The sequence below is a fragment of the Cucurbita moschata genome, unplaced genomic scaffold (genome assembly GCF_002738365.1).
Source record: "Cucurbita moschata cultivar Rifu unplaced genomic scaffold, Cmos_1.0 Cmo_Scf00022, whole genome shotgun sequence".
NCBI classification, from domain to species: Eukaryota; Viridiplantae; Streptophyta; class Magnoliopsida; order Cucurbitales; family Cucurbitaceae; genus Cucurbita; species Cucurbita moschata.
In genome coordinates, this window is record NW_019268538.1 from 2,828,686 (window position 1) to 2,851,659 (window position 22,974).

Below are 22,974 nucleotides of genomic sequence, written 5' to 3' on the forward strand. Positions count from 1 at the left end.
CCCCCCCCAGGTAATGAAAGGGATCTTACTTGAAATGAATACAAATCTATTTCCCTCAGTTCAGAATCCGTAAGTATCGCCTCCTCGCGATCACCCCATATGATTTCCGCAGTTCTCTTTGATCGCACTAGGGGGCTGGAAGCATAATTCATCTCAGTCAAGCTAGACAAGGAGTTAAAATTACAGTATGCATTCCTTAATGAAAAACATCCATTAATACCCATAATCAACTGCACGTGTTCACTGTTGATAAATTCCATGTCTAGACAATGCCATGTTTTAAGTAATGAAGCAAATATTAGGTCAGTTCATGCAATAGACGCAAATAGTGCTGAACAAACTTTGTTTTGATAGAGATGAAATCACTTCCGAAATTCGCCATCGCTTAGAAATGAAGCGAAATGGAACTAAAAACATAGGAAACCTGCTGAAGCAGACATCAAATGCATCATCGAAGAGCATTTGGCGGGAGGTCTCTGCCTGAGCGTCGCCTTTCTTAGTGAGAACAGAGAAATTGGAGCTTCCTTGAATTCTACCTTCCGCATTCCACGTGCTCTGTCCATGCCTAACCAGAACCACTCTCTTTGAAGTCTTGATCGGAGGCAACGGAACCGAAGCGTAGAGCTCCGAATTGAGATCCTTCCCTTCAGCCGATGACTCTGTAAACTTCTCGACCTCCTGAAGACTGGATGACGATCGAACAGTGAAGGAACCGATCGGAAACCTCGCCGGAAAGCAGCCGAATCTTTTCTGGGGGAGGGGGAAGTACGAGTGATGGGCTGCAGGGGTAAGATTAAGAGAGAACATCGGGGACTTTCCTAATTCGTCTTTCCGCTTCCTGTACGTTGTAGTTTCGCGCCACTCCTTTTTTATTTTTTATTTTGCTTTTTTTATTTTATTATTATTATTATTATTATTTCAATAATTTCAATTTTTTTATGGCTGTGAATATATTACAATCCACATCTCTTAATTGAAGATTTATTAAGCATTTTTTAATATTATTCGTAATCTATATTATATATTATGGGGCAGAAAATCTTTATTTATTTAAATTGTTTTTTTTTAGTTCTTAAAATAAAAACAACATTTTTATAACAAAAAATAATAATAATAATAATAATAATAAATAATTGATCATTCCCTAAATTAGTCTCCTCCCCTCCAACAAAGCACGTCTCTTCTTAATGGAGGCTCTGATACCATGTTAGATGAACACGACTTTCCACAATTATATGATATTGTTTACTTTGAACATAAGTTCTTAGGGCTTCCAAAAAATGCTTCATACCAATGGAGAAAATATTTATTGAACATTTTTTAATATTATTCCTAATCTATATTATATATTATGGGCATAAAATCTTTATTTATTTAAATTGTATTTTTTTTAGTTCTTAAAATATAATCAACAAAATATATATATATATATATATATATATATATATATATATATATATATATATAATCATTCCCTAAATTAGCCTCCTCCCCTCTAGAATACTACATCTCTCCCTTAGATCAAGATTCTGATACCATATTAGATGAACACGACTTTCCACAAGACTCTGATACCACATTTGTTGTCTCCCTCCTTAAATCAAGACTCTGATACTATATTAGATAAACATGACTTTCCACAAGACTCTGATACCATATTAGATGAACACGACTTTCCACAGAACTCTGATACCATATTAGATGGACACGACTTTCCACAAGACTCTGATATCATATTAGATGAACACGACTTTCCACAAGACTCTGATACCACATTTGTTGTCTCCCTCCTTAAATCAAGACTCTGATACTATATTAGATAAACATGACTTTCCACAAGACTCTGATACCATATTAGATGAACACGACTTTCCACAGAACTCTGATACCATATTAGATGGACACGACTTTCCACAAGACTCTGATACCATATTAGATGAACACGACTTTCCACAGAACTCTGATACCATATTAGATGGACACGACTTTCCACAAGACTCTGATACCATATTAGATGAACACGACTTTCCACAGAACTCTGATACCATATTAGATGGACACGACTTTCCACAAGACTCTGATACCATATTAGATGAACACGACTTTCCACAGAACTCTGATACCATATTAGATGGACACGACTTTCCACAAGACTCTGATACCATATTAGATGAACACGACTTTCCACAATGGTATGATATTGTATACTTTGAGCATAAGCTCTCATGGTTTTGCTTTAAGCTTCCCAAAAAGCCTCGTATCAATGGAGAGAGTATTTATTGATTATAAACCCATGATCATTCCCTAAATTAATCGAGGTGGGACTTTCATCCAACAATAATTTCTCTCGTCTTAATTGATGAAATAAAAAATATATATTTTATTTTTATAAGATTAAAATATATTATATTAGTAAATACCAGTGACCAAAATTGATTTAGCTAATGGTAAAATTTATCTGTGGGAGAAGAAATTTTCTAGAAAAAATTTTAAAAAATAGAAATTATATTAAAAAAAAAATTATAATTAGTTTGTATAATTTGATAGATTCTAAGTAATCATATTTAATTCCAAATTTATAATATAACCTAATTTTTACTATTAAACCTAATTTTTACTGTAAATAGGCATGTTGTTTTAGAGATGTTTAGAGGCAGATTGGTTACCATTTATTTATTTTCTATCCACACAAACTTTTCATTTATTTTTGGATTTGAGTTTTGTAATTTTTATATATACATCTTTAAAATGTTTATTTCAAATGAATTTTTAATATAATTGATATTAAACAAATGCATAGCATCATAATAAATATAATAACATATCATTAAAAAAAATATAATATAATATAATGTTTTCTAAAAATTTAAATATTAATGATTTTTTGGAAACTTATTTTAGTAACGAAGAATTCAATTATTTTAATGAGGGGAGAGAGAGAGGAAGCAGGATGGGTAGGTGAGAGAGGGGGTAGGTATGGCAATTTGTGGTTGTTGAAGAAGTGACGTGGAGCCTTGTGAGTCGTTGGATCAAAACGACGCCGTAGCTACCGCTAATCTCCCTTTGTCGACGCTTCCCTCTTCCAACGCCACCACAATCACAACTCACAACTAACACGCCCCATATGACATCACATTATCTTTCACTCCACATATATGTTTCTTTTTTTTTTTTTACCCCTAGATTTAACTTATTAATTAAATTATTCGCTAATTTAACTTTAAAATATGATCGATGGTCGAATTTTATTTAATTAGTTAAAATATATAATTAAATATTTAAATTAAACACGCTCTAATAAAAGAATTATCTACTCCCTACCAACACACAATCACGACAAGAAAAATATATTGAAATTATTACGTAATTTATTATATGGTCATTATCCTCGTGCGAAAATACATTTATCTTTGATTTTTTTTTAGTATTATAAAATATTCAATAAGTCACATCGTAGATAAGGTTAAGCGAGAACATTTGCAATTTAGTATTTAAATCAATTTTTAAATAAAATTATAGTACACATTATAACCATTAATGCATAATAATTGTTATAAATGATGTTTAAATAATTTTTCGAATTAATTTTACGAGAGTAGAAATGCATTTGTCATAATTTACCAAAAAACCCCTATTTTGATCGACATTGATTGCAAAATAAATAAAACGTTATAAAAAAGATTTATATTGAAGGCATGCCCGGTTGCCTTGAGTGACTCGCCATTGGCTGACGTGTCTTCCTCGAAACTCTATCTCTTGGTGCCGTTTTCTTAGAGGTTAGGTTTAGAAGTTCTGTAATCATGGTCCATAAAGGCGGAGACCAAGCGGTCGGTCCCAAACTAGGTTAGCCATTTCATCTCATGAAAGTTTCATACGGGAATAGTCATGTGTTAGCTAGAAGTCATGAGTCAAGTTCATCTAACCATCTATAATTGGCGGGACTGTAATTCGCCGGAGTCTGTTGGATTGGCAAATACCAAAATTAATTAATGAATAGCAATTTTTCATTTTTTTTTAATTTTATTTAATTATTTAATTTTTAAGAAACAATTCGTCCATTCCAACTCTTTTTCTCTTGATATATATACTTAGCGATCGTTTCTTTTGGATTCTCAGCTTGAGGTTCCCTTTCTCAAGTGAACACCAAGCTGGGTCGTCTTCTTTCTTCTTTTTTTCTCTTCCATTAATTATGCAGGCTTTCAGTCCTTATTCTCCGGTGCCGGCTTTCCGTACCTTCCACCACCGACGTTCCTTTCCCCGCCTTCTGCCGGTCCACTTCTTCACCGTCCAATGTGTCCATGGACCTGAATCTTTCAGTGCTCAGAATGGCGTTGGTCTCTCCCGAGCTGATTGGCAAAGCTCCTGCGCCATCCTCGCTAGCAACGTTGTTTCTCAGCAACAATCTGGAGATTTATCTGCTGGAGGAGGCGGTGCCGGCCATGTTGCATCGGTCAATGGCCACAAGACGAATGTTGAGAATCTTAATCTGGTTCGGATTGGGAAAATTTCAGATGCTTATAATATAACCAAGTTGCAACCTAAGCCGCTCACGATTACTGACTTCTCTCCGGCTCCGATGCACGGCGAGAAGCTCCGTGTGGCGTACCAAGGCGTTCCGGGAGCCTATTCTGAAGCTGCTGCCGGAAAGGCGTATCCTAATTGCGATGCCATTCCCTGCGATCAATTCGAGGTGGCTTTTCAAGCGGTGGAGCTATGGATCGCCGATCGAGCGGTTTTACCGGTTGAAAACTCTCTCGGCGGTTCGATCCATAGGAATTATGATCTCCTGCTCCGCCATCGGCTTCACATAGTCGGCGAGGTTCAATTACCGGTTCACCACTGCCTTCTCGCCCTTCCAGGAGTCCGAAAAGAGTACTTGAATCGAGTGATTTCGCATCCCCAAGCCCTAGCGCAGTGCGAACTCACTTTGACGAAGTTAGGGCTCAATGTCACTCGTGAGGCTGTCGACGATACCGCCGGCGCGGCGGAGTACATTGCGGCGAACAACCTCCTCGATACAGCGGCGATAGCGAGCGCACGCGCCGCCGAACTGTACGGCCTCCAGGTCATAGCAGACGGGATTCAGGACGATTCGAATAACGTGACCCGATTTGTTATGTTAGCCCGAGATCCGATTATTCCCCGTACAGATCGACCGTTCAAAACCAGCATCGTGTTCGCTCACGATAAAGGAACATCCGCGCTATTCAAGGTACTCTCCGCTTTCGCCTTCCGCAACATCAGCTTGACGAAGATCGAATCCAGGCCGCACAGAAATTGCCCTATTCGCCTGGTCGACGACGCCAACGTCGGAACAGCGAAGCACTTCGAGTACATGTTCTACGTCGATTTCGAAGCCTCCATGGCCGAAACTAGGGCACAAAACGCTCTAGCAGAAGTCCAGGAGTTCACATCCTTCCTCCGAGTCTTGGGAAGCTATCCAATGGACATGACTCCTTGGTCCCCTTCCGGCAGAGACTAGCACAATCACACATCGGCGATCGAGATTTTCCATTGAAGAACGTCTGGTGAGGAAAAAAATTCCCAAAATCACCCTTCTATTTTCTGTTCCTTTTCCATATTTTCGTTTCACTGTGAGCCGTCGTAGAGGTGGTAAAAAAGTCACGGCGGCAGCGATTGGTAGCGCAAGGCGGCGACGGCGGGTCACGAGAGGTTGGTAAATGTAAAAAAAATATATAATATATTCAATGTATGTATGTATGTATGTCATGTGGCTGGAATGATTAAACGACGTTCATGGCAGCGTTTCATCCGTACGGTTGTAAGGTTCCCAAATTCTGGATCATGTTATTTTGTGGCTTGTTATTATTGGGGCTCCCACAAACATTTTTTTCCCTACATTTATATTAATTTTCCACAAAAATAAATGTTTAAATCTATATGTTCTATGGATTGAGCTGTTATTTTCAATTTTGTTCTTATTAATTTCTGTTACAAAATTTGTCATTAAAAAACTAAACATTTTTCAATTGAATTTTGATTAATTTTTTAAATTTGACTTCAGCTCCAATTATCTCCACATTTACTTAATTCTTAATGCACATATAAACTTAATCGAATTTCAAACTTTAATAAGATAATCAATGAATTTAAATATTTTATTCATAAAAACATAAATATTTTATTGATTGATGGAGAGAGAAAAAAAAAAGGGGGTGGGTATGTTAGAGAAGGGGTAGGTGCGCCAATCTGTGGTAGGTAAAGAGGTTACGTGGAGGCCTGTGAGTCGTTCAGTTAAAACGACGACAGCCGCTACACTTCGCCCTCACGCGTCTATGTTTTTAACTTTTTTTTTTTTTTCACTGCGTTTATTATTTACTTGTGTTTGCTATTATTTATTTTTTGTTATGTGGAATAGGGGTACTAATTTCAATTGAATTATATTTGTATTAATTATGTTCCATTTAAAGTTATATTTACATTAAATTATGGGTCGTTTTTTACTTCAATTTCTGCGTTTATTGTTTATTTATATTTACATTAAATGTACTACTCATTTAACTTTTTATTTTTTTATTTTTAACTTGTCACACTCGCACTTTTAATGACAGCGGACTTGTATGACCTCTGTTTTAAGAAAAGTTTTAGAAAATGAGAGTGCGGTTGTGCCCAATTCGTTCTTATGTTGCCTATGCTCGAGCCTCTATCCTCTATTTTAAGAAAAGGTTTAGAAGAGAGATTTTCGAAAAGAGAAATTTTTGGAAGAGACTATATAAGCAAACAAGAGAGATAAATAACAACTGCTCACAGCACATATATAACTTAGTATATAACCCAGTATCTATATATATATTATATTGTTGGAGGGTGACTCGTTGCAGCTGTTATTGTTGACATTTTTATGGGATTTTTAAAAAATCTATTCTTTTAAGTTTTTACCAACCCAGCTTTGAAAAATTCAATATACAAACGAAGACTCGCCCTCGTTTATTATTACTTCAGATTTTTTTTTCCCCTAAAAAAGTCAACAAACTTTGTATGACGTCTAAATTAATTATTTTTAAATTTCGAAATATCTAAATACCAAAGCGGGAAGAATTAAAGTTAAAAGAACGTGACATTAATATTATTTTATGAAATAATCTAAAAAAACTGATAACATTTTCATAATTAATAGAGAGTGAAGAAGAGGGGTGGGTAGGTGAGAGACGAGGGGTAGGTTCGCCAATTTGTAGTAGGTGAAGGAAGAAGTGACGTGGAGCTCTGTGAGTCGTTGGGTCAAAACGACGACGTATCCTCCATTTGTGTACCCCTCGCTTTCCCTCCCAGCACCAACGGCTTCACAACTAACCTGCCAGAACCCTATTTATCTAAAAACATTTAAATATTTTTAATCTTTTCGTCGATGAAATATACTTAAATATTGGGACGAAAAAAAGAACGCATTCTAAATATATTTGGGACGAAAAAGGAATGCATTTTATTTAGAAGCTAGTAGTTATCTCGAGTTCTTTCACTCCTACTCTACTACACTAGGAGCGGGTCTTGGTTACGGTATCGGCTACCGTCTCGTTCATTATTTACCATATCATTAAATCCAAATTTAAAAAAAATTAATTAAAGAATTTATGAACAGAAAAAAAAAAAAAAGATGTCACTCAAGGTTTGTGATCGGTGTTTTTGTTTGCCCTAGCTTTAGCTGCTGAGTTGGTTTGTCTGTGCAACCGCTCCGTTAGTCGTTTTGGAGTTCGTGTTCTTCGATCGAATCCTCTCACACAAATGAATCCTACAAAACGACACAAACGACAAAACTCATCTGCTAAATCTGGTAAAGAAAAACACAATGAGCTAAGTTCGATAAATGTTTCAAGTGATTCCAGGAGTTGATATGGCGATGAATGTAAGTTTTTTGTTCATACCTTTTTGGAAGCAGTACTGGATATCATCAATTCCCAAGCCTGTAAACAAGGAGTGTTAGATTATTAATAGCCATAGCTGTGCTCTGTTATATGTTAATTTACCTCTGAAAATTGTTGCCGTTGAGGTTCCGAAATACACAATTCTTCGCGGGAGATCCCATATCCATTCCCTAAAAACGCTAATGGGGTTTTTACTTGATTCGTCATCGGCAAAAACCTGCATTCGAATTGCGTATGATTCATAGAAATACTGTGGCTCATGGAAGAATTCCAACGTGAAGTTTTTGACTAACCTCGTTGACTTGAAAATATGTCCCGTTTAATGGGAATTTGCCTCTCATGGCTGTTCTACAGGGTATCTGGAACAATATTGGTTCATATATTGGCGGATTTACGAAGTTGTCAATTAATAACATCTTGGAAGTTTGCTTTATTACTTACCAAAATCGTTCCGTGAACTGTTCCACTGTTTTGTTTCCTGAGAATGTTGCAGGATGAACATGATCCTTCACTGCAAAGCTCTCCCGTTTCCTGGTACGTGCATTTTGTATTGGGTGGCTCAGATGAATCTATAGTTTCACCTGAAAACATCAATTATAAATTGAGCACTGGATGTTTCTGATCATTATATTGGTTTATTGAGATTTGAACGTTTACAGAATTTTCGAAGCAGTACCTGGTGACCATATGCACAAAAGGTACGGGCAAGCATCATTTAGCTCTCGTGGTTCTAGCTGTAGACAGACAGATAGAAACGATCTATTACACGACTATAAATGATTGATTTTCCGGTCAGGTTACTGGGAAATGTTTTTACCTCATATAGGAGAGGATGTGTATCTGGAAGTTCATAGCTGCATCATGTCAGTTGCAATTAGTTTCTTTTATAATATGTGTTTTAGAGAATACTCGTTTCCATAATAGCTGAAACTCGATGCTTAACGGCCATACTTACGCTTGATGTTCTGTCCTCAGACGATCTACATGCTTCAGTTTGCGCATTGGGATGGAAGCAACTCTGTTGTTCAAAGGAATCAAAGCTCCAGTGATGTTATTGTCCATGCAGTTCTGTGAAGTTGTAAATTGTCCGGAGTCAAGTCTGATTACTGGAACATCATCAGAATCATACTCATATAAATCTTCAATGTCTGTCGATTGTGATTCATCATATGCATGTTCAGGTGATCGAGGCACTTCGATGATAGGTTCACAATTGATGGTTTCATATCTCGATTCTGAAGATGGATTGCCTTCGATATGGAGTACTGGTGCTGGATTCATCACTTGAGCAGTGCCTTCATACCTTTTTTCCGGGATCATTGTACTTACCATTCTTTTCTCTGGTAATCCAGGTAATGCGAGCCTTGCACTGTTTTGATTATAGGACCTCAGAAGAGAATACAATCATAGAACCTATAAATCTCTATAATTTGCACACAACCTCACAACACTTGGCTTTCATTTGAAGTGTTCTGCCACAAAATCAACCTCTTCACAGGACAATGCAAGGTCAGATCTGTTATAATTTCTGATTGCGCTTGTTGAAAGCAACAAAAATGAGTTTTCAATCCTTCCAAATTTGTTTTATACACAACTCCGTATAAAATTTGCTTTTATTTCTGAATTGAAAATCCATGCACTAATTTGTCCATACCTTGCATATTTGCTAGCGTAGTGCCGACATTCGGCCCTCAGCGGACAAGCATTGCAGTTTGGTTTTCTCTTCGTGCAAAAGACCTGCAGATGAGTGTTCAAGGTAAATAATCAAATACTTCACTTAAAATGTTTTATATAGAATCAAATGATGCTCTGGCCATATACGCTTGCTAGGATCATAAGGTTTACCTTTCCAAATGTTATCAGTTGATAGTGCAGTTCATACCTATAGTAAAAAGCTTGAAGTGTGAACTTTTGCTTGTTTGATAGACGTTATAAAGTACATATTTAATTTTAAAATGGGAAGTAATAGAGAATTACAGAGTTCGTTGGTCAAGTGTACTGAGCCTTGGCCATAGATATTTTTGAATAGAATCCATCATAGGGAACCTACACAGAAGACATGTTAACGTCTCTCTATTGGTCATATGAACGATGCTTATTCTTTATATTCTATACTTACGTCTCTAGAAGATGAATCTGAACCTCCTCAGGCAGCGGTTCAAGAGGAACCCATCCTATTCGAACTGCGATTCGACCAACATTTACGTCCACCTCATTCAAAGAAAAATAGGAGTTATGCATGGAATACATATCTTACAAATCATAAATTCATATATATCTTACTGGAAAGGCAACTTGCTGAAGTGATAAAAGCCTTACGCATTCTACACTTTTCAATCCTAGCCCATGTATCTCCAATAGATATGCCCTGCAGGCACGCACAAGTAATATATCTAAATGTGACATTTAAAAAATCAAAGTTCTTTTGTTCTTGGAATGTTAAGAGTTTCAGCCTTCAAAGTAGACTTACTTAACATCATTTGGAGGAGCATATCTAAGCCATTCGAGGTCAATGTGGCCATGCATTCTAGCTGTTCGATTAATAAACTCCTGTAGGAAAAAGAAACGATGTGGAAAGTCAGAGACCTTAGCCCCAAGCCTTTTGTTTATTTGCATTATTACCTTAGAACACCCTTTTTATTTTTTTTATTTCACTTTAGTTTCTTAAACCTTAATTCTTCTTGCTATGGTGTTATGTTGGCCACGTTCCTTGATGGCAGCTGCAATCTTAATAGGGTCTGCTGACCCAACTGCTTCCCAGTCCACAGAATCCATGTGATCCCTACTTCTTGGCTCATGAACAGAATAGGCTCTCCTCATACTGTCCCATTTTTCCTTTAGACTATTCCAATCCATTTCTGGCTTCATTTTACTATTTTTGGCTGTCCCCTTAGAAATATCTGTCCTTTTTTCATCACTAAAATCATTAGAGTCTCTGTCTTCCAAATCATTGACATCACCAGTGAGTTGAATCTCTTGATTTTGAAACCTTTCAGAGCTGCCAATAGAACTCTGAGATTTCTCATTTGGCGTGACTTGTAAATCAACTTCCACCTCTTTGGATTCTAAAATTTCATTTTCTTGATTGCTTTTATGCGATGATGTGCTAGTTGGACTGCTGCTATAGGGCTCTTGGACAGAGGTTGATTTATTAGAATGGAGCACTGTGTTATCTGTGCCATCCAAATTCGTAAACAAACCTATTCCACAATCATCTTTGAAACATGTAGATGAGTGAAGGGTATCATCAAGGCTTTGTTTTAGCGATGATCCCATAAAATCTTGAGACAAAATTGCATCATTCGCAGATATTAATTGTTCAACTTCTTCACGATCTCCTGTTTTCTTGTTACTCTCCAACATACTGTCATTGTTCCATTCGCTTTCACACAGAAAATATCCTTTGTTTCTTTGAGTTGATTGTTGAGTGCAGAAAACGTCCTGGCCCTGATAATATTCTGTATGGTTTCTTGTTGCACAGAGGGGGAATGTTGCAGCAAGTGACATATAAGCAGAACTGTGAAGAACAAGAGAAGTAAAGGATATAAGCTTCATTTGGTATATTTCACTAGTGCTAGAATCATCTACAGGAAAGGGTTATGTTTCTTTACCTTGAAAGATGGTCAGAGACATTTTGAGTAAGAAAAACGCCAACCACAGAATCCACCACCGAACCTTTCCATGGTGAAAAACGCCTATCGCCTGCACATCAAAAAAGTTCTGCTTTTATACAAAGATTTTGAGCATTTATTGCAGCTCGCAATGTATGACAAACACACTAACTTATTTTACCTTTTTGTAAGCTTAGTTCTATTCCAGTTCTGCTTCATTAATAACGGATATACTACATATCATACAGTTACATGTAATAAGCTTTACCTAAAATTAGATGCATTCTAGCATTAAAAGCATCTATCCGTACACGGAAAATTTCCCTTTCATGTGCCCACCACTTTTCGGTATCGACGTCAACTTTTTCTGAGCCAAAATCACTCGCTTCTTGGGTTATTAGCGTCCACATAGTAATGTCTCTTGGGTCAAGGTTCACTCTACCCAACAATTTTTTCTTAGTTGAGTTCAATGATTCAGGATGGGGAACTATTGCGCCTTCCATGCCATGAACATAACTTAGATTGTGCTCTCCCTTGCTGGTTTTATTTCCTTGTTTTCGTGCATATGGAACAATTTGCTTTTCATGGCCCGAAGCAGTTCCTTCTTTCTGTTGTGAATTAACGTGCGTTAGACCAGTGCTGTTACTAATGCCTGCATAAATGAGAATATTTCCGAACTGTGATTTGTTGTAATGACTGTCTGCAGGATAAGGAACAAAAACCTTCTTACTGCAAGAATTTGTTTGCTTTATTATTTGCTGGTCGATAACTGGATTAGTGCCTTTTATAATCAGAAACAAACCCGAACAGTGCCGGATGCAAACATTATGCAGAAAAAAAAAAAAAAAGATACCTCTTGTTTCAAGTGTAAGCCTGATATGCTCATGATTATTTCTTGTTCCTTCACTTCTATTCCATAATATTACATTGAGGGCAGGTCTCGTTTCATTTACACTTCCTGGATGGGTGAAGTCCTGTTGCCTGATCAAGCTTCTTCCGCTGCCCACATCATGAAAACCTGAAAACTCGGTAACATTTTGCCTTCAATTTATTTGCATATTGGGCTGAAAACTGAAAAGAAGTCTTAAATCAAGACATTTCTTTTAGTTCTTTATTCATTAGTGCCTCATAATAGCAAAATAACAGTAAGCTACTTATGGGATAAGAAGAGTAGTTTTTCCCGTAGCAACAGTGAAGTACCTGTAATAATTCTAGGAAGTGAAATGCCTGTCCCTGATGGGTTCTTTTCATTTATAAGCTTCAAATTAGTCAAAAACTGTCTGATATCAAGCCATCTCATTGTTTGCTTACCGTTGTGACCTGCAAGGAAATGCTGTCAGCATTTACCTATAAATCGTTCTTAAAGATAAATTAAATACCACTGCTGAAATGAAGTTGCCAACATGAACATAGCTTAATTGTCCTACTTAATGTTTCAATACGAATTGCATTGCCAATCTTCCAGAAAGTCCCCTCCCTAAAGATAGCTGCAAACTTGAAAGTTACTGCAGGGAGCGTTGTTTGACCCGACCAATCTGAAAAAGCCACAAACTTGTTGCATTCAAGACCCAAGAGGCCAATGGTAATATATGTATTCTCATGGTAAAGCGAAAAGAAATTACCCTCTGCTATGGCTGTTTCCACAGATGCTTCTCTGTCGTTAGAACTTAATGCAGAATGAGATTGACAGCCATCATCTGAATGATTATACATTTCAGTTGTTTGATCTGATACTTTTGTTGGTGTTTCTTCAATCTCCAGTTTCTGTTTTGTGGTCTCACCATCATCATCTGAAATATCATAAAAATTTCATTAGGACGTTTAAATTCATAAGTCACTATTAGCGTAGACATTAGACTAGAATACCTCTGCCATTGTTTTTTATTGCTTTTTTTGTGTTGGAGGCATGTTTATGTGTGTTTCTCCGCAACTGTTTACAGACTTCAATTGCTGAAGCTACGTTGCACCTTCTAACCATTGGACTCCTTTTTCTCTTGCAGTAGATGAATGGCTGTAGATTGTTTCTTGATCCCTCGCCTTTTTTATTTCCAGACCTCAATCCATACGGTGTTCTCTTAGTGATTTTTGCTGGCCTTCTCCTTGAACTCCTTTTTCTCCTGCATTTCTGTGGTATTCCATGGAGCCATTCATAAAGCCTCCCGGTCGACCCGACTTTGGTTTGGATAACTGTACTCTTTGAATGATCGTTCTCGGATTCCTTTTCATCAAGGCTAGCAACTTCTGCTGAAACTTTCTCACTCACAGTAAAATTGGGTGAAGCTTTCTCATTCTTCAGTTCATTTCCAATTAAGACTAGATCTTTGCAACTAACCGTAGCATTATTGAGTAAAGCTTTCTCATTTACCAGATCTCTGCAACTATCTATAATATGAATTTTATCTATAATATGAACTTGATCATTTTCTTGTACAGAATAACTGTTCTGCTGACATCCAGTAGTAACAATTTTTTTGGTTTTTGGTCTCGGCTTTGGCTTTACTCTCGGCTTTGGCTTTGGCCTTACTCTCGGCGGCTTTGGCTTTACTGGTTGGGTTGATCTCTTCCTTGCTCTGCCTTCTCCGATCACTTTTGGCCGGTACATTTTCTTCTTTTTCTTTTTTCTGCGTGTTTCAATCTGTGGTCTCTTTCTCTTCAACTCCAATGGAGTTGAAATGGTTGGTTCCATTTCCAATCCATTTTCGTGTTTATCAGAATTTCTGGTTGGAAATGCTATTTCAGCCCTTGGAGTTGAAATGGTTGGTTCCATTTCCAATCCATTTTCGTGTTTCTCAGAATTACTGTATGGAAATGATACCTCAGAATTACTGGATGGAAATGATACTTCAGAATTACTGGATGGAAATGATACTTCAGCCATGGGAGTTGAAATGGTTGGTTCCATTTCGAATCCATTTTCGTGTTTCTCGGAATTTCTTGATGGAAATGATACCTCAGCCATTAGAGTTGAAATGGTTGGTTCATTTTCGTGTTTCCCATTTCTGTAAATGATATTTGGAAAGGATGTTTCAGCCATTGGAGGTGTATGAATCACCACTAAAATATCAGTTTAAATATCAGTTTAAATATGGAATATTGTGATTTGAAAGATTTAGTCTGCTATCGAAATCTTCCAAATATAGTAAAATGATAGATATTTTTTTGTTATATGTTTGATGGTTTAAAAAAAAAAAAAAATAGTTTAGTTAGGTATGTTATACGAACACGACTCTCACAATGATCCCAGTTGAAGTGACTAGTCCTTTTGTGGATGTAATCTGATAACATGTTAAGAATTTCCACCTTACTAGTCATTTGTTCGACTTAGGAGGATTGACTCTGATACCATGTTAAGAATTACGGATCTCCATAATGTCATGATATTACGGATCTCCATAATGTGATATTGTCGGCTCTAAATCCTTTCCTAAATTAGTCAGTGGAACTAACCAAACTTAAATTTGGTCCCATAATTTTATACAACTATATATATAATATGGAATGCAAAACAAAACATATATAATATTCTTGTGTAACTTTCATCATTGAACCAAACTTAAATTTAGTCCCATAATTTTATACAACTATATATATAATATGTAGTGCTATATATATAATATTTAAACAGAAACCTATATAATATTTAGAGAAAAAAAAAAAAAAAAACTTATATGTTCTTAATTAATACTAGAAATGATATTAGAATTGGATCCATAAATTAATTTAAATGTTGGCAGGACCGAGCTAAACTTATTAGCATCCACCTAATATATAATAAATTTAAAATAGATAAATATATATATATATATATATATATATATATATATAATGAAATTACGATTTAAAGTTTAATTATAAACCTAATATATAATAAATTTAAAATAGATAAAAAAAAATCTAAATATAAAATGACATTATGATAAAATGATTAAAATTTAATTATAAAAAAAAATGTCATATTTTTTTTAGAATTTAAGATAAATTTAGAAATAGAAAATATTTTTTAATTAATTTAGAAATTTTAAAATAATCTTAAATAAATGTATTGAATGAATTGTTTTTTTTTTTTTTAATTTATAAAATTAATATTTTTTTAATATAATTTAAAATGGTGAAAGATTATAAAACTAAATACTCTTGAAATTTTTTATTAACTTAAAAATATAATAGATTAAGAAATATAATAATAAATCAAATAAATTTTAATTTTAAAAATTAAAGTACATATAATTAATTAATTATTTTACTATAAATAATTAAATAAATCACACAAAAGTCAATTCCAACGAAATTAGGCCCTTAAAGCCCAGCCCAAGTCGGAAATAGGCCGTGATACTACAGCCCAGCCCATATCGAGTCGGAATTAGGCCCATAATATTGATTAAAGCCCAGCCCAAGTCGGAACTAAGCCGTGATACTACAGCCCAGCCCAACCAGTTGGAATTAGGTTCATAATAGTTATTAAAGCCCAGCCCAACCCATATCGAGTCGGAACTTGGACCAGAGTAGTGATTACTACAGTTCAACTTTGTAACCAGCGCAGCTGCGCTAAGTTCGGAGTTCCCACCTTATCTCTTTCCTTCTTCCTCCAACAAATTCTGTATCTCTTTCTTTACCTCAGCAACTACAATGGCCGATGGCGACTCAAGTGAAACTGTGGCCTCTCAACAGAAGAAGGAAAGAGAAGAAAAGCAAAACGACCTGAGTTCGTCGGATAGTTCAGAATCCGAATATGAGTCCGACGACGCATCGGAAGGTGAATACGAAGAGGAAGAACCACTCATTTTTACTCGACGGACAGAGGAGCTGACGGAGGCGGACAACAATGAGGAAACGAACATTAGACGGCTTAGTCAAGCCCTCGGCGGAAAGCTCGTGAAGAAGATGCAAGAAGAGGAGGAAGAGACCGTTGTGTATCATGAAGACCTCTTTGATTTTCCCAAAGACCCTGAGAATTGGACTGAGGAGGACCTGCAGGAGCTTTGGATGGATGCTCCATTGGAAATGGAAAAGCCTGGTTGGGACCCAATTTGGGCTGACGAGAAGGATTGGGAGGTAATGAGGGACGAGGTTGAGGCCGGGAAAGATCCTCCGATAGCGCCATTCTACGTCCCTTATCGGAAACCATACCCTGTAATTCCAGATAACCATTTTGATATACCAAATGCAAAATCAGTGATTGAAGAATTGGATAGAATTGAGGAATTTCTCAAATGGGTCAGCTACATTTTTCCTGATGGAAGCTCGTATGTTTTCTATATCCCCTGAATTTTCCATTTCTGTTTTGAATTTTCCTCTTAGAACTCCCCTTTGGTAAAATTATTGAATGATGGCTGACTCCTAATAACTGTTGGATATGGATTTGAAAATCTGCATTCACCTAGTTAGTTTCAAATTAGAAGTCCAATAAGTTCTCCTTTGTATGGTTCTATCGCATTTGGCTGTAATCTTGGCTACCTCACATGAATTTTTATGCGAGCTAGCTCTTTAAGTACTCAGGCATTTGCTGGAAGAATCTATGTACTAATAGTTCATAAATCTTTTGCTCGTTCATGTACAGCTGAACCTCTCTATGACGCTTCTTCCTTGCAATTGATGTATGATTAACACTCTGTTTCTTGTGCTCTGATGCGTTTGAATATCCGTGGCTTAAATTTTTGCTTTTTCTTGATCAAGGTATGAAGGAACTGTTTGGGATGATTTGGCTCATGGTAAAGGTGTTTACGTTGCTGAACTGGGGCTGGTCAGGTCGGTCTGTTCATTATCCTATCTTTTATGTCAGTACAAGACTTCAATGGTTTTGCAAGTTGCCCCTCTTAAACTAGCTAATGAGAAAATGCTTCATTCTTTAAAAATGGACAAATATGAAGAGTTTGGGGAAGATGTACTGAATTTTATGTCGGTTATATCAATAATCTGTACAATTAAAAAGATCATTGCTGCCAATGATAACCAGTCTTGTTGCTGGAAGAGAGTGTGGAAACGATGTTATAAGTTACTTTTTTGTAGTATCTCAAGAACAATGTTTATCATGTATTTTTGTTTTTTAATCTCATATTTATTTACTTTTGTGTCAAGAAATTTGTTCAGTAAAAATTATTAGTATATTAATGATGTCCTAATGACTATTATTTTATTTTTTACTGGTCGGTGCGAACGTGTGTTAGATTTATTGTTTTTTCACTACTTCTTGAAGCATCTCTGTCTTTGTAGGTATGAAGGTGAATGGGTTCGGAACAATATGGAGGGTCATGGGGTGGTTGAGGTTGATATTCCTGACATAGAACCTGTGCCTGGTTCCAAGTAAGTTTCGTGATTTTGATTTTTTGTTAACGTGTTAACACGGAAAGGAAGCAGAACCTCTTTGAAGTATGTGAACTAAATTATTCTCTGCACGTTTTCCAGGCTTGAGAAAAAGATGCGTGCGGAAGGAAAAATAATCTCGAGAGATTATATGACTCCAGAAGACAAAAATTGGCTGGAAATGGATATTGAAGATAGTATCCATTTGGCTGGAGGAAATTATGAGATTCCTTTTTATGAGAGACAGGAATGGATCAAATATTTTGGAGGGAAACCGTAAGTTCTTAGTTCTTTCATCAAATAAACTTAAACTGCATGATTTAAACCGAACATCGCCACTATAACTTCGTTTCCCTTTTCCCTTTTTCGATAATCTGGTGGATTCATAAGCATTCTTACTTTTAGAATGCTATCCCATAAGATAGATATAGATTAATAAAGTAACCTAAGCTTTCTTTTGGATAAAGAAATGAGTTGATTTACCTTTGATGATGTGATTCATCACATGCTAGGGAGAAAGGTCGGTACCGCTATGCTGGTGAATGGAAGCACGGCAGGATGCATGGATGTGGAGTGTATGAAGTTAACGAACGTCCAATATGGGTAGATTAACCCCATTTTTTCGATTCTAAGTTGAAATTTTGATTTCATTTTTGGACATCAGTATTATGTAGTAAATGAATTTGAGTGTATAATCTGAGTGAGCAGGGCAGGTTCTATTTTGGGGAGCTGTTGTATGATTCTACTGGATGTGATGAGGACACTTCAGCGGTATAATATTTGCTCTTTCTTAATGTTTACCTCAGAATGATAGCTCTCTTACGCCATTGTTTTCCAGCTTCATGCAAGCTTAGCAGAAGTTGCTGCAGCGAAGGCCCGAATGTTTGTCAACAAACCTGATGGAAGTATGCCACTTACACTGTTAATAATGTACTTAGAAGGGAGTCATTAGGGTAAATAATGTATGTTGGCTGGGATCTGGTACACCATATAATCCTGGCAATTGCCTTCTGGGTTAGAATTTGGCATATCAGTTCATATTTTTTCATTCTCGTTTTGTTAAGTCGTGCCTTATCTCTAGAAGACTACGAACTCTACTATTTTATCTTCCTTGTGGATTAGATCGATCCAAAACTTGCGTCGCATTAACTAAAACCCCTGTAAATACAAATAGTAACCAAGGCATTTAGTAATAGACAGAGATCACTTAGCGTTTTTAATGATTAGTGGTTTGAAAAATATTCACTTCATTATCATTACATGACGTTTCTTTCATTCATGGCTTTGGTTTTACCTTATCTGCTCAGTGATTAGAGAAGAGAGAGGTCCATATGGTGATCCTCAGCATCCCTATTTCTATGAGGAAGAAGATACATGGATGGCGCCAGGTTTCATCAATCAGTTTTACGAAGTATGTCGACTCTTCGTTTATATTCTGCTATACTCTGCATCACGGTGAAACTATTAAGTGATACATGTATGGATATGTCTCCAGGTACCTGACTACTGGAAAACGTACGTGCACGAGGTAGATGAGGAGAGAGAAATGTGGTTAAATTCCTTTTATAAAGCTCCGCTGAGATTACCAATGCCTGCAGAACTTGAATACTGGTGGGCACAAGGTATGGCCTGATAGCTAAAGATGACAAGCTCCCCCACCCTGACTTTCAAATAGAATTCTTCAATGATTAGTCTGCATCTTTCCAATGTTAACACAGTTGGTCGTCGGTGCATGACGGTAAAGTGCATACATAACCAATTATATATGTTACTTACATTAGCACTCGTAAGTTTTAACGTCGATAGTGGCTATTTGCTGGGTGAGTATCGAAACTATATGGAAAACTTGAACGCTTTTAATGGACTAGAAAATGGGAGAACTGAAATTACCCTTTAGCATGCAACTGGAATTTTGAAATGGTCTATATGGTTGTTAGTTTCTCCTCTGTTCATGATGCGTGAAGGAATAGAATGCTTAAAAATTGTCTCAGAAAGTGAAAGACTGATCGTAAGAAAAGCTTTATGTCTCTGTTTCTATAACTGTTCTGCGAAAATTGCTTCTATGCTGGTTCGTTAAGCTACATTTACTTTGCAGATCATACTCCCGAGTTCGTTCTCGTCAACAAGGAACCAGAGCCTGATCCTGAAGATCCATCAAAGCTTGTATATACTGAAGATCCTCTCATCCTACACACACCAACAGGACGGTTAATCAATTATGTTGAGGATGAGGAGCATGGGGTTCGCATGTTTTGGCAGCCACAGGTGGAAGCAGAGGAAGATGTAGACCCGGAGAAGGTCGAGTTCTTACCACTTGGCTTTGATGAGTTTTATGGTACAAAGACACCTGAAAAGAAGGAAAACATTTTGATGCGGCTCGTATCCACCCTGGAAAAGGGATTGAAACCGAAACTCGAAAAAATTGGAAAATGGGCTGAAGAGAAAAAGAAAGAGAGTGAGTTGAAGAAGCAACTAATTGAAAAGGAACTTGAACTGATAGAAGCTGAAATTTGTTTGGAAGAGGCCATAGAGGATATGGATGAGATGCTGAAAAGGAAAGAGAAAGAGGAAGAGGAGAAGGAAGAGGAAGCAAAGAAGGGTTTGCTTGATGAAGATGTTACTTCATCAACCAACCAAGATAAAAAGGCTTCAGTTGAAGAGGAAGGTGAAGACGACGAAGACGACGATGACGATGACGTGGATGATTCTCCACCGTCCAGTTTTGATGCTCCACCTTCCAGTTTTGGCTCTGTTTCAGCTGATCAGAAGCCAAGCAAGCCACGAGATTTACCATTTTCTACAGCTTCACTGCATTTTGCTTCTAGTACTCTTGTTTCAGGGGTGAGTTACAGTCGTGGGAGAGTCCCACATTGGCTAATTTAGGGAATAATTATGAGTTTATAAGTAAGGAATACGTCTCTATTGGTATGAGGTCTTTTCGGGAAGCCCAAAGGAAAGCCATGAGAGTTTATATTCAAAGTGGACAATATCATACCATTGTGGAGAGTCGTGATTCCTAACGGTTACTTTTTCCTGTGTTTTTTCTAGGGATGGTCTCTTAAATCATGGCCGTTTTCCTTCAACCTTGTCTTGCAGGTACCATCCAGACTGATTCAATCCATTTTTCCCTGGACCAAGGGTAGATTGACGTTAAAGGCGCCACCGCCGTCCTCACGTGATGATCGCCACTGTTGCTCGGAATCGTTTCATTCAGTCTGTTTTCCAAGGATGCCAAGCTCAAGGGGAAGCTTGAAGGCCATTGTACCATCAAAATTGCAGAACAAATCCAGAATCCACCCAATTCAAAAGAAATTGCAGCTGCGGCTGCGTTCAAGACCTGAATCTCATTCATGCCACCACTTAGTTTCGTTAAATCCCGACGAGTTTCCGATGTGTAACGGTCAGTTCTCCGGAACAGGAGGGATTAAACACAGCATACTGTCTTGGCACACACCATTAGATGAGTTGGAATCATATGCAGATACTACCAAAAGATAGGCTTTTGTATAACTTTTTCTTCACTTGATTTCAGAGATAAATTTTTCAAGAACTACATTGGATTAGTTGTGTTTCTTTAAACGTACATCACATAGCGATGAAATTGGTTTCAGGCCGCTTTTAAGATTAACTTGTTTGTCTCTGTTACTACACATTTTTAAGAGGATGGGTTCTTTTATAGTTAAATTTTTCATATTTTTGGTTCTTGTTTGAATATTCAATCAGGATGGATTCTCCGACACGGGAATTTAACACTGTAACGGCCTAAGTTATATTATCCTCTTTGGGCTTTTCCTTTCGGGTTTTCCCTCATTGCTAGCAGATATTGTCTTTTTTAGATTTTTCCTTTCCGGTCTTATAAAGAATGTTTTATTCTCTTTTTCAACCGACTTGGGATCTCACAAACACGATATCAAATAAGAAGAGCAACATGGACCGTTTCCTACTCCTTGTGAACTCTCTCTCTCCAACGAAATACCGAAAATACAATAATTGGGAGTCCGTTTTCATTATACATGATATGATACCTCTTGAAACTAAAATCTTACCTAACGTAGCTAAGTGACAAGTGATCATTAAATGTCTTAACATTCAAACTAGGAAGCTTCTTGTTGGGTGGGTCAAACATGGACTGCTAATCCAATATTCCCGGAGACAATTGTTGACTGTTCATCATGTCCTGCAAGACATATCCGATCAATTGTTCATTATCTTTTAAGGAACTTTTATGAGGAAACAAAAAATAGACAACATTTGAAAAACCAAACATAAATGCTCAACTTGAGTTATCAAGCAGCCAGTTGCAGAGTGGCAATGTTATTGGAGTAATATTTGTTTGATAATTATTGCTCTTTTAGTTTTTTAAAATATTAAAAAAAAAAAATTAATCCCATCTTATACCAACACGGCTCTCCCTACTTTGAGAATAAGCTCTCGTATACTTTGCTTTGGACTTCCTCAAAAGATCTCATTCTAATGGTGATAGTATTTCTCACTTATAAACTCACGATCATTTCCTAAATTAGTCGATGTGGGACTTTTATCCAATAATAACATGGCAAAAAAAAAAAAATGGTTCTTCACTACATATATATTCTTAAAGAAAACATTGAGTATAAGTAATTCATTAATAAAAATTAAATAAAAAACATTGCGTATTGAGGATTTTAATTTTATCTAAAATTAATAATTGGTTCGATGTCGGGATCTTCGCAATTATTTGCACGCTCTTCAACCATAAGGGAATGGCGAAGCACGTGACAAACACGTGGTACATTTTTGGCTACTACAAGAGGTCCCAACTTGCAATTTCTTATCAATCCACTTTATGAACATTTATTGTGTCGCCTAACATTGTCTTTCAGGTTACATCATTTCACGAAGCCACTTGAAGCAGTTATCCGCTCGGTCGATGATTATGTATGTGTTACGTGATAGCTCACTTAAGCATCTAAATTTATGAACAGTGAGAAGCTGACATCATGCCTCCTCTTATAATACGTTTTAAGACATTTTTTATTTGATGCTCGTGAATGTTAAAATAAATAAAGATCATATGTTGATGGGAAATTTGATTGTTTGCATCTCACACTTATATGCACTTAGTATCATATCCGCTTGTTCAAGTTCACGACAGAACTCAATATTTATAGTTTTTTTTTTTTTTTTTTTTTTTTTTTTTTAAA

At 36.6% G+C, this 22,974-nt stretch overlaps 4 protein-coding genes across 5 annotated transcripts in view; 2 read left to right on the forward strand and 2 right to left on the reverse strand.

The window, feature by feature from the left end:
- LOC111459480 (probable 2-carboxy-D-arabinitol-1-phosphatase) overlaps positions 1 to 862 on the reverse strand; it is a 10,076-nt gene extending 9,214 nt beyond the window's left edge. The window contains exons 1-2 of the mRNA XM_023102408.1: positions 425 to 862; positions 30 to 135 (exon numbers count right to left, since the gene is read on the reverse strand). Of these exons, the coding sequence (XP_022958176.1) occupies positions 30 to 135; positions 425 to 807 (489 nt within the window). The 5' untranslated portion in view covers positions 808 to 862. The remainder of the gene's footprint in view (positions 1 to 29; positions 136 to 424) is intronic.
- Positions 863 to 4,105: 3,243 nt separating this feature from the next.
- Positions 4,106 to 5,829, forward strand: LOC111459678 (arogenate dehydratase/prephenate dehydratase 6, chloroplastic-like). The gene has a single exon (XM_023102690.1). The coding sequence runs from the start codon at positions 4,190 to 4,192 to the stop codon at positions 5,480 to 5,482; it is 1,293 nt and encodes a 430-aa protein (XP_022958458.1). The 5' UTR covers positions 4,106 to 4,189; the 3' UTR covers positions 5,483 to 5,829.
- Positions 5,830 to 7,418: 1,589 nt separating this feature from the next.
- LOC111459738 (protein ROS1-like) lies at positions 7,419 to 14,599 on the reverse strand. The gene is made up of 23 exons (XM_023102766.1): positions 14,334 to 14,599; positions 13,358 to 14,279; positions 13,114 to 13,281; positions 12,919 to 13,026; positions 12,692 to 12,811; positions 12,345 to 12,509; positions 11,760 to 12,143; positions 11,492 to 11,582; positions 10,551 to 11,397; positions 10,351 to 10,430; positions 10,164 to 10,248; positions 10,000 to 10,091; positions 9,858 to 9,926; positions 9,726 to 9,762; positions 9,535 to 9,617; positions 8,836 to 9,249; positions 8,698 to 8,734; positions 8,557 to 8,614; positions 8,322 to 8,461; positions 8,174 to 8,239; positions 7,983 to 8,097; positions 7,881 to 7,919; positions 7,419 to 7,747 (listed from the first exon to the last, which is right to left on the reverse strand). The coding sequence occupies exons 1-23, from the start codon at positions 14,523 to 14,525 to the stop codon at positions 7,620 to 7,622; spliced, it is 4,440 nt and encodes a 1,479-aa protein (XP_022958534.1). The 5' UTR covers positions 14,526 to 14,599; the 3' UTR covers positions 7,419 to 7,619.
- A 1,423-nt stretch (positions 14,600 to 16,022) lies between these two features.
- On the forward strand, positions 16,023 to 21,419 carry LOC111459216 (protein TIC 100). Of its 2 annotated transcripts, XM_023101999.1 has the most exons (12): positions 16,023 to 16,734; positions 17,165 to 17,236; positions 17,702 to 17,791; positions 17,894 to 18,067; positions 18,304 to 18,394; positions 18,500 to 18,562; positions 18,630 to 18,696; positions 19,099 to 19,202; positions 19,287 to 19,413; positions 19,887 to 20,361; positions 20,416 to 20,632; positions 20,888 to 21,419. In XM_023101999.1, exons 1-12 carry the CDS (start codon positions 16,118 to 16,120, stop codon positions 21,287 to 21,289), a joined length of 2,499 nt encoding a protein of 832 aa, XP_022957767.1. In that variant the 5' UTR covers positions 16,023 to 16,117; the 3' UTR covers positions 21,290 to 21,419. The 2 variants fall into 2 exon arrangements, with proteins under 2 accessions (XP_022957767.1, XP_022957766.1); XM_023101998.1 differs by having other exon boundaries at positions 16,118 to 16,734; positions 19,887 to 20,632.
- The last annotated feature ends 1,555 nt before the right edge of the window (positions 21,420 to 22,974 follow it).

What these genes read in the sequence shown, in the direction of transcription:
- LOC111459216 (XM_023101998.1), top strand. Translation starts at nt 16,118, where the DNA reads ATGGCCGATGGCGACTCAAGTGAAACTGTGGCCTCTCAACAGAAGAAG. An exon ending in AAATATTTTGGAGGGAAACC is followed by an intron (nt 18,068 to 18,303) that starts GTAAGTTCTTAG and finishes ATCACATGCTAG; the next exon opens with GGAGAAAGGTCGGTACCGCT. An exon ending in TGAATACTGGTGGGCACAAG is followed by an intron (nt 19,414 to 19,886) that starts GTATGGCCTGAT and finishes TTTACTTTGCAG; the next exon opens with ATCATACTCCCGAGTTCGTT.
- LOC111459738 (XM_023102766.1), bottom strand. Translation starts at nt 14,525, where the DNA reads ATGGCTGAAACATCCTTTCCAAATATCATTTACAGAAATGGGAAACAC. An exon ending in TTCAGCAAGTTGCCTTTCCA is followed by an intron (nt 10,092 to 10,163) that starts GTAAGATATATA and finishes TCTTTGAATGAG; the next exon opens with GTGGACGTAAATGTTGGTCG. An exon ending in CAGTTCACGGAACGATTTTG is followed by an intron (nt 8,240 to 8,321) that starts GTAAGTAATAAA and finishes ATATTGTTCCAG; the next exon opens with ATACCCTGTAGAACAGCCAT.
- LOC111459678 (XM_023102690.1), top strand. Translation starts at nt 4,190, where the DNA reads ATGCAGGCTTTCAGTCCTTATTCTCCGGTGCCGGCTTTCCGTACCTTC.